The 15,104-nt window shown below is 41.4% G+C and overlaps 1 protein-coding gene across 2 annotated transcripts in view; it reads right to left on the bottom strand.

The window, feature by feature from the left end:
* cux2b (cut-like homeobox 2b) overlaps window positions 1-15,104 on the bottom strand; it is an 87,297-nt gene that overhangs the window by 41,561 nt on the left and 30,632 nt on the right. Inside the window, exons 1-3 of one of the 2 annotated variants that reach the window (XM_040155378.1) lie at window positions 13,062-13,126; window positions 12,222-12,332; window positions 9,965-10,012 (exon numbers count right to left, since the gene is read on the bottom strand). In XM_040155378.1, the coding sequence (XP_040011312.1) occupies window positions 9,965-10,000 (36 nt within the window). In that variant the 5' untranslated portion in view covers window positions 10,001-10,012; window positions 12,222-12,332; window positions 13,062-13,126. Of the gene's footprint in view, window positions 1-9,964; window positions 10,013-12,221; window positions 12,333-13,061; window positions 13,127-15,104 lie in introns of those variants that run through there. The other variant, XM_040155379.1, reaches the window with a different exon arrangement.

The raw sequence follows: 15,104 nt of genomic DNA, 5'->3' as shown, positions 1-15,104 counted from the left end.
TAGGGAAGAGGGAGAATGAAGAGAACGTTCACCCTCCCAGCCACGGTGCGTTCAGGGCTAAAACTCCATGCATTTCCTACATTACTACATTAAGGCCAGATGCATTGTAAACGTGCACATCAACACAGACAAACGGTGAAGTGTGATAGCCAGGTATGCTACAATGCTGAGATCTGTGTCATTTGGTCCCACAAGGAGTGGGTCTGCAGGCTTCGATGACAGGGGCACAAACACACAACCTGCCACAATGTGTGCAATTACCCCACATCCATTGCCTTCAACAGGGGAGCTTGTTTTTGGTTTGACTGTGTGTGTAAGTGTGTGAGTGTGAAAGAGGGAAAGTGAGGGACATGACATGAGATTATGCATGTAAGTGTGAGGTCTTGCATGAGAGAGGAGGGGGAGAAAAAAACAAACAAACATTGTTGCGTGACTGCCTGTACCTGCCTCTGTGGTTGTGTGTGCATGCTTGTGTGTGTATGTCAGAGCGTGGTTCTGCGTTCCTGTGGAGGCCCCTCTCACACCACAGCGTCTGGCTAATTTAGTTAGGGAATAGCTGGCTGTCCTTCAGGTGAATGGACAGAGATTGGTCTCAATATGAGATGTAATAAAACAAGCCCATCACTGGATCTCAGCGCACCTTCGGCTGTCCTTCACAGGTCTCGCCAAAACAAGACACACGCCCAGAAACACGCACACACCCCCACACACGCACACACACGCATGCACGCACATGTTCACACATCCCAAGGAAGCATCGGAGGTTTATTATTTTGAAGAAAACCATGAAACAAATATTTTATCACCACTTACAAGATCTAAAAAGATTTAACTGTATAATCAGTGTGTGAATTTAACATAAACCATATACTGATTCAATATTAATACCTGGGTCAACACGTTAGCACAATTTATGTCTATAAAAGGAAGGTTAAAAACCAATTGATTACCTTTTGATTAATTATAATAATCCTGTTACATAAACCCACATTAGTAAAAGAAGTACTCCAATCCTTTACTTAAGTAAAAGTACTAATACAAGTTTCAAAATACTCCATCACAAGTAAAAGAAGTATTAGCAGCTAAATGTACTTAAAGTGTCAAAGTAGAAGTATCTCTTATGCAGAAAAAATGCCACTGTGAGTGATACATTATTATATATGACATTGTTAATTTGTTACTGCTGATGCCTGAATGTATAAGCAGTATTTTACTGTTGTGTTTGGTCCTGGTGGAACTAGTTTTTTTTACAATTTTATTTATAGTTATGTAGTCTACTGGTTTCCCACGTAAGGGTCGGCCCCCTCCGAAGGGCCACGAGATCAATCTGGTGGCTTATGAAATGATTAAAGGGGCATACATTAAGAAAAAACATAGTACTTTGTTTTTTGAACTTTTTGTATAATCTTTGATTTTGTTCTTCTGAACAATTTGTCTTTACAATTATATGTATTCTATAAGCTCATTATGTTATTTAATGTAAAAACTTAATTTGAAAATCTTAATGTGAAATGTAGCTGCTAACTTTTAATGTTAAATAATTGTAACGGAATACAAAGTACAATAGTTCCCACTGAAATGTAGTAAAATGAATGAGTAGAGTGAGAAGAGATTCAGTGGAAGTACAAAAGGGGCATAATATAGAAATACTCAAGTACCTCAAAGTACAAGTTCCTCAAAATTGTACTTTAATACAGTACTTGAGTAAATCTACTGTACTGTTCCACTGCTGCAAAACCCTGCATGTGTTCATTTCACCCAGGGAATTCTTGAACCTCTATATGTCCTACTGAGTGGGTAACAGTGCCTCTCTGTGAGGACCAAAGCGTGGTTGAGCCTCCTCGCTTCACCTGTCCTCCCGTTTGGCTTCAGCCAACTCTTGCTCATTCCTGCCAGCTGCTAGAAACCAGGGCCTAGCGACCAGCAGCTCTTTCCCTTTGGGTGTCCCCTCAGCCTCACTACAGGCTGGGCCCTTCACTCCAGAAGAAGAGCTGGAGCTTTCCCACTAAATCCACTGAGACCCAATTACAGGGACTGCAGGAGAAATCACGACGAGATGCAAAGTTACTTTGCTTTAATTGAGGATGTGTTTAACACTCTCCTCAGGCCACCACAGCCACTTTCTGTCTCAGATAAAACGGAGCGCCCTGCAGTGGAACTTTAAAACATATATCTGTTTGTGACAAAGGCAAAGAACATTCTGATCTGTGGGCTTAGACATTTAAGGGCAGCGGTCTGATTTAGGACGTTGAATTTTCCAGAATGAAGTGAGAATTAAAAAAAAAGCAGGTTTCTTAAAAGTGTAAAAACATATTTGATTTGTGATGAAGAAGCAACACTTTAATGTGGGGTGTACATCAGAAGAGTTGCTCCCCTCCCTGGTAAGAGAGTTACTTCACTTGCAGCTGCTTGTTTTAATAGAGCCACATGTTAATTAGTATTGTAGTTAATCCCATATTAAAGAGACCCAAACTGTCAGGTCATATTATAAACAATCAGTCCTAATGTTCGTGCATGTGACATTTGGAGCTGCTATCTCTTCTAGCAAAATGTTCCCTAGGTACTAATTGGCCTACTTTACGCTGTCTTTCTTTGAATTTCCAGGTTCTTTATCATTTAGGATATTAGCCTTGACAAGCATCATCCCATATACCATAGGCCCCCTAAAAGTGGAGCTTCATCTTTTTTTTTTTTCAGAGGGACAGCAAAAATGGAAATAAATGATTTACACTAGCATGTAATATTGCAAGATCTACCTTCATGGGATATTAAATACAATTTGAAAGAAGAATAAAAGTTCAAACACTTAGCCAGCAGCAAAGTAAGTGTAACTTTTCTCTGCTTGCATTATTTAAGATAGGCTCCATCATTTTATCAATCTATCGATCTCTCACCAGAAAGATGAATGGAAAAATAATGAGGCCGATGAATACTGTGTAAAGAACTTCAATGTGCAAAATTTAATTATCTGTGCTGGAAAGAGAAGGAAAATGTGTCGGATGTTTTCTAAAACAAAAAGAAAGTGAAAAAAGGAGCAGTTAATATTTTTCCCTCTCTGCATATTTTAATTACCAGATCAATCATAACTACGTACTGCAGTACTGCAGAGAAAAGAAAATTGCAAGTCTAAATGAAAAACAATAGATTTGCTTTAAAGTCTTCGCTCTTTTGAAGTCTAAATTAAAATTTCAGGTACTTTTACGAGAGCCTTCTTCAGAAAGTTATGATATTTAATTAGCGTGTTTAGATTTTGCTGAAATTAAACTTCACAGCCGAGCATCATGTCAAATGAAGACTGGTATTCCCAGGCTTCAGCAGGGGGGAAACACCACAGATGAACAGAGGGAATGAAATCACTTCAGCACATGAGGTCTGTTTATCCTCTGACAAAAGCTCATGTTCTTTTGACATGTGTTGCCACTGGCTTGTTCTGAGGCTGGGTCTCTGTGTTCATTGGAGTCGAGAAACAACTTTGCTCTCTGGCTGTGTCTGTGCACCTCCGATTCTGCGCCTGAAATCAGAGAACTGCGCCGTAGAATTGGCGGAGCAGCTCTCCCGTTCCGCCTGTTCCTCCTCACATGAGCTTTTCCTGGTTGTGCTAGCGCTGATGTTTATTTCTCCTGGCATGTCCTCGCCGGCGCTGAGCCACCGATTTCACACATTTTTATTGGCTAATTTGACTGTGCTCTTGCCAGCAGCTGAGAGTGAGCCAGTAGTCGGAGAATCTTAGAGACGGTGCTACTGCTGCTGCTAGTGTTGCTGTTCTGACTTGAGGTGCCTGGAGGGAGCAGAGGAGAGGAGGGAGCCTCTCACCTGTCTCATAACAAGTAGTTGACCATGTTAGACTGAGGCGAGCTAGGTCTTTGAAACTGCCTCTTAGATTAGTTACCGTGTGCTGCTGGTGAGTGTCTGTTTGGTGAGGGGTCAGGAGAGGAATGTGATTGCCTGTCTCTTAAGGTGACAGGGGTTTAGAGGAACGGATGTACACCCAGTCAGATGCCCAATAGGAGCAGTGCAGCTGGCGCTATGCGTGCGTCCATCCTCAAACATGGCTAACATTTGCACAGCAGCGGCAGTCAGGCGTGACGTCTCCGGGCTCTGAGGTTTGTGCTGTCAGGACGGTAGAAATTAAACCTGGCACTGCAGAGCAGAATGTGCTGAAACTCATCAATTCCACATGGCTAGAGAGCCAAGTGCCTATTTATAACCCCCCCCCCCCCCGCTCTCTTCTTTACCTGGTGTGCATCTCTGGCTCTAAACACGCATCCATAATGATGAATACACCCAACTGGGACGCTCCGACAGGGCATCAGTCAGGACAGGAAAACAAACACGCCAACACACACACACCATCAGATCACAGCATAGCAGAGGAGGAATAAGACTGACACTGGGAAGGTTGATGGAAAGGTTGAGGCATCTCAGCATAAAAACACCCAGCAGAATCACAACAGTCACCACACAGGAAACCAAAAAAAAAAAAAAAAAAAAAAAAAGCAATCAGTCCTATTAAACTTCTTCAAAAGGCCCAGTCTGGAGCTGAAATACGGTGCTCCACTGGTTGAAACTCCACCACCCAAATACTGGGTTTGTTTATGTAATCATTTACTGAATTGATGATATTTCATTTTAAAAGTTAGTCTGAGACTGAACACAAAGCCAATTTTGTCTTGCTCTAGTAGTAAAAATTTGAACGTAGTGTGTAGTCTGCTTTTATTCGTCTAAAACAGGCAATGTACTATCTAGTCCAATTTTAGCCGTAGCTGACCAGCAAGCTACGTGCTGACTGTTTGGCCGTTTTTTTGTCCAGTTTCTCTCCTTTTACGTCTTACCTTTATATGTCTATTTAGTTGAGTCATACAGCTTTGGGATAACTGCCAATTTATTTTGGTCAGGGTTGAAACACTTTCAACACCTGTGGATGCACCTTTGTCTTAATTTGCACTGCCTAGAGGAAACTTGCATCTGTTTGCGACACCTCTAAAATTCACTTTGTGTTCAGTCTGCACTATGTTTTAGCATTCATCATTATTCTGTAATTGTAACTTGCAGCCACAGTGGCCACTGTTCAGCATGCCTTACGTAGTCTCACTTAAAAAGTATTTAGAACAAACATGAGTCAATAAACAGTTATTACAACACTTAACTGAATATAAAAACAGAGATAATTGTAAATGGTCTGCTGAATGGTTTTTTGAGGTAAAATGAACCAAATCAAGTTCAACTGAGCCTGCCTCTCAAAAAGCAGGACTGCCTTCAGAAAAAGACTACAAAGGCCATTGAATGGGCTATTTCTTCATTTATCAATGTATGAGCTTTGGCATTTGATGAGAGTAAGTATTAAGAGATAAGATGGACAGCCATACAATATTTGATCCAATATCCACGTATAAGCTTGTTTGTCTTTGACTAGTCATAATCAATAAAAGTAAACTTTAAAGTAATAAAGACTGAAACAGTAAGTGAACAGAAGTGCATAAAGATTGGGTAAAAGCACCGTTTTTGCACCGATGTTGAGACCAGGTGAGGACACTCACCCTCTGGAGATGCAGAGGATGTAAAAAAGACCCAAGGAAGGTATTATCTAATGTCCAATACCACCCTCCCCATCTCTCTCTCCTCCCACCTTCTTTCCCTCTCCTAAGTATGAAGAGGACACAAGTGATAAACCAGGAGCAGAGAGCCAGTGGTTTAGATGGCCTTGGAGGCCATTATGTTCCTCACAATAGGCTGGAGGCCTGGACGTGCTGTGAATAAGTAATGGCCTGGAGATCCTGGGCCTGGCCTGCTGCTCAATGAGCCCGAGACAACCGAGCAGCACAGGACATAGGCATTAGAGATACCTAGACAGCCCAGTATGTAGGAGACTAGTAATAACCGTTGGGGGGGGCGCGAGGCGATGGGAGTGAGTGAGAGGAGTAGGAGGGTGTCATGAATGCCCCTTACATAAGGTAGGGCATTAATAATAACACAAAGTGAATATTCAACTGTACAGCAGGGACTTGGTTTATTGGCACAGAAATATGGGCCTATAATGTACATTATACATAGAAATCAACACTAGCTTGCTTTTGAAACTGTATGTAGTCGAGGAACAGCTTTGTATCTGACTGTATAAAACTGCTGCTCGCTTGTTCCGACCTCACCTTCCAAAGGTAGCCATCCACTCAAGCAATCTGTACCTAATAACCACAAGGTTTAGCCCATGATGAAGATCTGTCTTCATTGAGCTGGAAAAGCTGTAGCATCAAGAGCATTTTTCCTAACGGCGCAGTCCCTCATCTATGAAAGTGCCATAGAGCCCCTCAGACAATTAGGCAGGGAAAAGCTTTATGACCGTTAGACTCACTCAGTGAGCGGCACTCTCACCGCCAGCATCGCCAGGAGCGCTGGCTCGTGCAGAAAGGTAATTACGGAGCCTCTCATAATGACAAGGAGGAAGCTTGCGTCATAACACCCAAAGCCTTTTATCATAGTGCTGTAATTAATTATCATCCTGTACTCTTTGATTCATTCCACTATTCATAACATATTCATACATTCAAGAGAAATTATCATTTCCTTCAGGAATTAATCAAAAGGAGGAAGAACTGGTCGTTTCGCGATGGATGATCAAAGACGGTGTTTGTCTACCTCGCTGCATGGCGGGCAAGCTCAGGGTAAGGCACTGTGGGCAAGGTCTCTGAAAACAGTGAAACACTCTGCTCTCTTACCGCTAGACTCTGGTCAAACCATCTGCACGATTGTATTTAGGTAGAAAACACAGCTGCAGATGTTTCTGATAAATGATAGGTAAATGGATATGAAAATCCAAACAACTGTTATGGCTTCTGTAGCACATTATCCCTTGTTTCTTCTGCCATTCTACAACATGCTGTCTGACAAGGCAGATTATGAAAAAACATAGCAGTTACACGATCAGCTCTGTAAAACAAAGAGATGTACAAATCATAATAGTTCAACCTCACTGAATCTGCTTCTGATTTGCCTTCTTTCTACCTTTCCTGAACATCAGAAGTGAGTGGCATAGGTGAGACATAGCACCCTCAATTTCATGGAGTTGAAAAGCTGCTGCATAGTCAAAATACCTCCTGTGCTCTCATAGAAAATAAGCAACAACAACAACATACATAAAAACATTGTCTTCCCCCACATCATCACTTCCCAACCTCAGGGGAAGAAATGGCACAGTTAGACTCATAAACAGGTGTCCACCGACCCCCAGTTCGCAGCGCTTTAATAGCTGTTTGATGTTTTTGATGTCTAGTCAGCTCAATCGTACCTTGCTGCTTTATAATGAGGGCCAATAATGATTCCTGAGCTTGAGGGGTTAATGGTATGTAACCGGCAGAGCTGCTAATTACACGTTACAAACTATTTATCAGAATCTCCATCTGCGCATTGTGCACGCTAAATTACTCCACGGATTATCATTGTAAAGCAAGTTTCAGTAATTAGGGACCCATACTGCTGTTTTCTTTTTCTGAGAGCACCAAACGACATCAAGAGGAGAGGAGAAAAATAGAATGACTGGTTAATTTGGGCCTGATATTCAGATTGGTACAGGCTGGATGCAAAGAAGAATCTGCCTCTCCTGATGAAAAAAAGAGACTACAAACATACAAGAAATCTGTCACTGTTCTTTTTTCCGCCTCACAAAGGTTTATCCTGAGGGGAGTTTACACTCTAAAGTGAGAGGGAGGTGTAAATTGAATTGAGAAGCCCATGTAGTCATTGTGAGACTTGGTGAAGAATGCTTTCTGTATATTCAGATGGCAGCGAGACCTTGTGTGGAAGTTGTGTGAACAGTGCAGTCCAATGGGCCCGTCTCTCCAGCGATCGGTTATTTGAGAAATAACTGTCATATCCCTCAGCCCCAAAGGTGAGCCTGAGACCATGGAGACATGTACCATCTCTTCTTCTTCGCCGTAAATTTTTATTAAAATTACCTTCATTATAAGACAGTGTTCATTATAAAACCAAAAACGCCGGTCTCCCAGGGCCCTGTGGATTAATAAGGACAGCGGTGTATTTTAAGCCGTAAACTCAGCTCCTCACTGTCCTTAATCTCCTTCCTACTTCACAAGGCCAAATTAACACCTCTCCTCAGCTCTGACGGGACCTCATTAGCAAACTTCCAGGGAAAGAAAGAGGAGAGCAGAACGAAAAAGAGGAGAAGAAGGAGGGAAGCGACCAATGACAGCCACCAGCTCTGGGATTAACCCTTTCTCCTCCTCCAGCGCCACGGAAAAACTAGGTCGGCAACGTGTTTCTAATCAGTCGCCTGGTTAGCGATAATTAGAAGGCGAGATTGGACGGGAGAAGAGAGAGAAAGTGGGTGGGGAACATTGAAATGAAAAAGAAAAGAAAGAGAACCTGTCATGTCGCAAACACTTCAAAGGAGCCGACTTCTCCTTTAGAAGTGGCATGATGAGGGTCCAAATACCATGAGGCACTCCTGTGGGCCTCCAAACTGGGGGGGGGGTTGGTGTTGGGTAGGACCCAGTTCTTTCTCACATACATGCATCCCCTTACACACACACACACACACACACACACACACACACACACACACACACACACTAGGACTCTACCATTCACCACCTGTACGGTGCAGCTGCAGGGGAGCTTCAGTCTATCCCAAACCACACTGCCAAACAAGCACATCCAACTCCACCTTCTCCACACATTCTCCCCCTGCAGCAGCAGGTCGAGGTCCCAAAGCTTACACTGAGGTCGTGCAGACTACCGCTGGGTAAAGTTCACAAGCCTCCGCAAGCTGTTTGACATTACCAATAAGGTCAAAGTGTATCAGAAAACACCAGAGGATCATATTATTATGGCGTGCCGAGTTGTTCGCTGCACCTCGCGATCAAAAAATAGCCAAACCTTTTTCCACTGCTAGTTGACTTACTTATCAATGTGCAGAGCATAAGCCTCTGGAAGTTACACAAGAGAGACCAAGAGGTACCCAGAAAGGCCTGCAGCTAACAAAAAAAAAAAAAAAATCATCGCTCATTATCAGCCATCTATTTTATCTACTATGAAACATCTCTAGACTCCCAGATGTCAAACATCAATGGTGCTTAAATTAATCCTGTGGGTTCCTGTTTGCACAATAAAGATATGGAAGGGTGCTTCTGATATTTGTGCAACTTTATAGTTAGAGTAATTGAATTAGCACACAAATCAACCACGGAGTATTACAGAGTGTAGTACTGAATGTGATAGCTGCTGCCAGGGAGCACAGTTGCTCGAGCATAGTCAATTATAAAGCATTAAAAAGAAGCTGCCAATAATCACTTCCAAGAGAACTGAACAATCCATGCTGAGTGTTCTCATGTTTACCAATGATAGGGCTTTCAGGTTAGCGCTGAGCAGGAGTTTACAGGGGAGAGTAAGACTGGAAACATATTTGTGGTATCATTTCCATAAGCCTCTGCTTTGCGGACCATAACGCAGCTCAGAAATGTGATTTATGACCTTGGTTTAATGGCAGGAGCAGAGTCTTGGTAGGTATCGGATGACTTTTTCAATATGGCGACGTCAGAGGGGGCACGGTGAATGCACCATCACAACAGGAAATGAGGGCTTGTCTCAGCCAAGAAAATATGAGAGGCAGATATCTGATCATCTAATGGCAGATAGATGCTACTTCACTTTGACAGAAAAGGCATCAGTCAATAAGTACCAGATGAGCAGTAACATGAAAAGTATGCCATGGATTTCTCGCGCTATCTATCAGATCATTCATTCCAGAAGCACAGTGATATGTACTGGTCAATGTACATAGTAGAATATCCAACAGGAGTGTCTTTTGGTTCAATAAATTATAATGTGGAATTATTAGTGTCATTATTACAAATGATATGACTACTTAGCGATTTCAAGACTTTCTATGTTTTAATCTGCGGAGTCTGTTAATGTTTCATATACCTGTAAAATGCAAAGAGGTGTGACTCACCTGAGCTTGGAAACTCTTGAGAACAGGTGCAACCATCTCCCGGACTTCCTATGTACAGACAAAAAAAAAGTAAACTCTGTCTCAGCATTTTTCAATTAGCAGATGCTCCCCCTGTTTAGGAATCAGATTGGCCCCAGTGAGGCACAAACACCTCCACAAGAAAGAGGACTGAAAATCTTATGTTAATGGATTCTCTCCATAGCTCCTCTTACACTGCATGTGTGTGTGAGAGTGAGGTATGTTGTTATGGGGTGTGGGTATTAGTGGTTAAACCTAAAGGGTTTGAGTGGGCATGTTTGAAAAGTGGGGCTTTCCAGTAGCTTGCGTTAGAGCTCAGAGATTCAGACTTGTGCAAGCTCCCACAGCCTCAGGTAAGGGGATTGTGCTGCCAGTGGTGACAGCCTGATCCTGTCTTAAACGCCTGTATTATACTGACAAGATTACAGCACTACACTGCATACTCAGGCTGAGATAGGCAGGCAGCATAGCCACAGCAAATAGCCTGAGGGCTCATTTATAAAATATAAAAATATTCTCTTTGACTTCAGCTTAGATGTCAATGGATGATCATTTCAAAGAAGATGATAAAAAAGGACAAAATCATATCTGTATCATTCATAGATTTAGCTTTTCATGTGTTCAGTTCAATACCTTAATTGCCATTTTGCCTTACAAAAGTAAGGTGGAATGAAGTTGTGGCGCATTCTCAACATGAAGCAGAAAAAAAATGAAAAATAACACAGTGAAGCACAGACTGCAAACATAAAATAAAATTCTCAATGCAGAATTTAATATAATGGTAGTATACATTAAATAGCTGGCGCATAAAATTCAGCAAACTGTTTAAGTACTACCACTGCTACATTATTAACAATAAAAAAGTTAGCATATTAATTTATCAATTGCATTTGTCAGGTACATAAAAATGTTAACTGGAACTTGGGCAACAGAAGTAATTTGTTGGTAGTAAGAGAACTTCTCAGTTAAGTTCAGTATAAACATCAGTGCTGAGTCCTGCTCAGGGAGGTGGAGTACAAAAGGATAATGTTCCAAGCAGTACCATTTGTATGTCTACTTAGTTGTTTTACTTATATTGGCTTAATCTGCCATTTCTGTTGGATAAGACTACTATATGCTTTTGCAATATCTGAATAGAGTGCATTGCTGACCAAGTGAAGGGGTGCGTAAAATAGGTAATGGGGAATAGGTTCACATTTTTTCAAGTCTGTTTTAACACTAAATTCACATGTACATATGTACATTAAAATAGTTACAGGTAGTTGTAATTCTCCCTCCTGTTCAAACTGGCACATACACTATAAAGAGATCTCTATCTAGAATGAACACAAGAAGTGATTGCAGGATGAAATATACTCTGTGCTAAATGCATTTTTAAATTCAGCTGAAGCTAATATGAGGCTTCAGCAGTGTGAGTTAGACAAATAAAGTCAGTATCCCGCTTTCTGTTTTCACAAATTTTTTTCTTTTCTAAGCGGAGGCACAGTAACACAAAGAGGGAATTTTGTACCAAAAAGACTGTAATTTTGGAAGATATCCACTCAATTTATCTAACACAGAGTGCTGAAGCCTCATATTAGCTTGGGCTGAACTTTAGAATACATTTTTTCACAGAATGAGGACTGTGGATTTTGTCCCTCATCTCTTTCACTGGAATCACTTCAGAAAGGGATCTTTTTGCAGCCAGCATACAAAAGGAACAATTCATTCAGCGTACACATGAGCTTGTGAGCCCTGTTTTGATTTGAAAAATGCAAATCTATCCTTTAAAATGTAAAAATGTACACTTTTCTTCTTTTTGGCTTCAATTTCCACTGTGCATTTGTCTTCAATGAAAGTATTTTTTGAAAAGTAGCACAAAAAAATGTGTTTGTTATAGTCATGTTGGAGGGCTGGTACAGTGGAGTCTCATCTTCATTAGCATTCATCAGTTAGTGTTTAGTCAGAGTCCTGTTCCGTACGGGTTTGGAGAGACACCTGTTCCTGTTACATCACAGAAATTTGGAGAAAGTTAATATCAGCTGCCAAATCTGAGACCTGACTTCTAACGTGTTGTTCTCCGTTAATATATACTAATGCAGATTATCAAAAAGAAATAAATAATTACGCGTTCAAAGGTGTATGCAGGGGCTCGAGCAGCAGCGGTGGCGTAGAAAGTCAGTACCTGCTGAAGTTAAAATGAGGAAAATGACGCATAGAGTTGTAAGAAAATGTGCGTGGGGTGGGGTGCTAGACTCACCTCAGGGACATTTCTCTTGAACTCCCTGCTCAGCTCTACCAGGTGCTTGTGGGAATGTTCACTCTCCTCTTGTCGACCTGCCAGCTCAGATGCTACAGAGTTTAGCTCCCTCTACGAACACACAAAAGAGAGAAACGGTGAGAGGAAGAAAGTGGAGAGAGACGGCACTTGAGAGAGTCTGCCAACGCTCATCCAGTAAAGCTTAGAGTGTACATAAATAAAAATACACTGCTGAATATTAACAATGTAATCCTTCATGATCTCAGAGCAGTAATACTTACAGCTAGCCCTGGCCCATAAATAATTAAGCCAAAATAAATCCAATGCCTACAGTAGCAGAAGGCCTTTTAGATAATCAGTATTTGAAATAATCAATACACTTGCAACGGCTATAGAGCGCCAGTCAGGGAGTGTGGTGAGAGGGAGGGGGTAGAAAGAGAGAGAGCGTGAGTGAGAGAGAGAGAGAAGCTGGGGTGGAGGGGGGGGGTCACGTGTAGAGACCCAATAACCTGACAAACACCCTTACAAACAAATAGAGCTTCCTTCTGAAATGAAGGGCTGTTTTTTAAGCCTGGCCAAGACCTGATTCAAACATACAAACACCTCGCTTGCTGTTGTGATTACCACAGGTCAGATCTATTTTCAGCTTCTTTTCAATCTCTCTCCCATCACCTGCACTAATCTTTATATTGACACATAGATTTTCAATACATGACAGCAGCCTCCATAGCTTTAACCAATAACCCTTTTGCTACAACAACAGCCCTGATTGCTATTGCATTAATGTCTCTGCACATTGGTTGTTTACATGTTTGTGTTATACGAAATGAGAGCTCCAACCCGGCAACATGTCTGATCCACTTTTCAGAGCTGTCTGTGTAGCAGGCCCTTCATCAGAACCTTGCATTCATGCTGGACTCAGCTGCACCACATGCCATCCACAAATCCAATAATATCGATTGGTCATCCAATTCCCGGCTCTTTCAGCAAACAGAAAAAAAAGGAAAACAGATTCAAACTCTACTCTCCTGTACTGAGCAGTGCTGTAACAGACAACTGTACATTCACCTCCTCTTCATTTTGACTGTGATTCTCGGTAATTGATGAGGATCTCCTCTTGTAACTGCTGGGTTACAATAAAAAAGTGGAGTAGGGGATTCAATTACCACTGCGAATTTATATATGACGCCGGGAAATTAAATTGACTGTATTTTAATTAATCTGCAGTCTTACTTAAAGGCAATTTAATAAATCATCACACAAAGAAAAAAAAAAGAAAATGGAAGGGTGAAACTTCGACAGCGGTGGCCTCGTGAGATGGTGGCAGCCTGTCGGTCAGAAGTAGGCCGTTAATTGAAGGGCTGCTGGTTCAAGTCCCTGGACTGACGAGTCAGAAAGTAGCGTAAGTAGGACTGAGTGTACAGTCTGACGTGAGATGCATAGCTATAAGCTGAGATATTACACTATAAAATTACAATTTGCCAGTGGGTCTGTGAGCAAGGTACCTGGCTTATGTTACCTTGGCGGTAAAGGTCCGTTGACACTGCGCTTCTTGCAAGCTTTGTGGGCATTTAATTGTGACAAGCTTGACACTGTATTAGCCAAGTAATACATTTCTACTAGCAACAAGGGATTAAACGGTTCAGAGAAATGACACACTGCCAACAAATCCTCTAAATGACATAAGTCCTTTATCATTGCCATCCAAAACAATATATGAGCTTTTTCTGATCTGGTGCCCCCATGGGGTTGACATCCTTTGTCAGTGCAGTCCAAAACACATTCGACCATTCCAAAAATGATTTATATGCATTAAATCTGATGTGCCACCACAATAGTTGACGTTTAGTCAAGTTTGGGTAACTGAAACTAATGCTAACTGTTGGTAAGAAATGGGATGCAATTAGTGTTCTCTGCTGTCAAAGTCACACCTTTTACGCCAATGATTAATTTTTTTTAGATTGTAGTTTTTACAAAACATTAAAAAACAGGAATAATAATAATAATTTGATGGGGACCATTGGGGACTGATTGATACACATTTAGTGCAATGGTGAGTATTTATGGCACCAGGATGGTATTTATGTGTGATTAATTCAAAATGAACCACAGTGTCTGTGTTCATTGTAATGAAGGAACATGTCACCCAGCCTAGTCTGACATTTTGGGAAATATAAGCATGAATTAATTAATATGAAGCTACAGCCAGAAGGCAATTAGCTGAGCCAGGCATAAAGACTGGAAGAGGGGAAAAAGCTAGCTTGCCCTCTCCCAAAGTTAAAAAATTCTTGCTGCCAAACACCTTAAAGCTCACAAATTAACACATTACATCGGGTTATTTAATCCAAACAAAAACCGATTAGTAAAAAAGCAAAAAAAAGACCAACAAAAAACAATAAGTTGTGGTTTTACAAAGAGTAAAATGCTAGAACTATTTCACAGCCAGGTGAAGTAACTTCCTGGAATCTACGCTGGTTGCCTGGAAAACTCATGAAACAAAAAGGCCCCAGAAGCGAGAGATAAGAGAAATAAGATATGTCAGGCTTTGGCTACAGAGCAAATACTAGGATCAATTCATTGTTGATTTTGGTCTATTAGAGGTATAGGGAATAGCATCCACCTTATCCTTTAAATGACTAACAAAATGACCACATGTAGAAGACACAGAACCTCAAACTGAGCCCAGTGGTCAGGCCAGTGCCTTGCATGGCAGCTCGCTGCCATCAGTATATGAGTGTGTCTGTGTGTGTGAATGGGTGAGTGGGAGGCAAATTGCTTTGAACAAAAGTGCTATAAAAATGTGTCCTTTTACCAATGCTAGTATTTTTATAGTGAGGACAGCCTCACCAAGGTCAGGAGACAGCATGTTCTCTTGTCCTATTT

This window comes from Xiphias gladius, chromosome 19 (genome assembly GCF_016859285.1).
Source record: "Xiphias gladius isolate SHS-SW01 ecotype Sanya breed wild chromosome 19, ASM1685928v1, whole genome shotgun sequence".
Taxonomy (NCBI): Eukaryota; Metazoa; Chordata; class Actinopteri; order Istiophoriformes; family Xiphiidae; genus Xiphias; species Xiphias gladius.
Note: the sequence above shows the minus strand (reverse complement) of the source record. Positions and strands in the feature narration are given on the sequence as shown.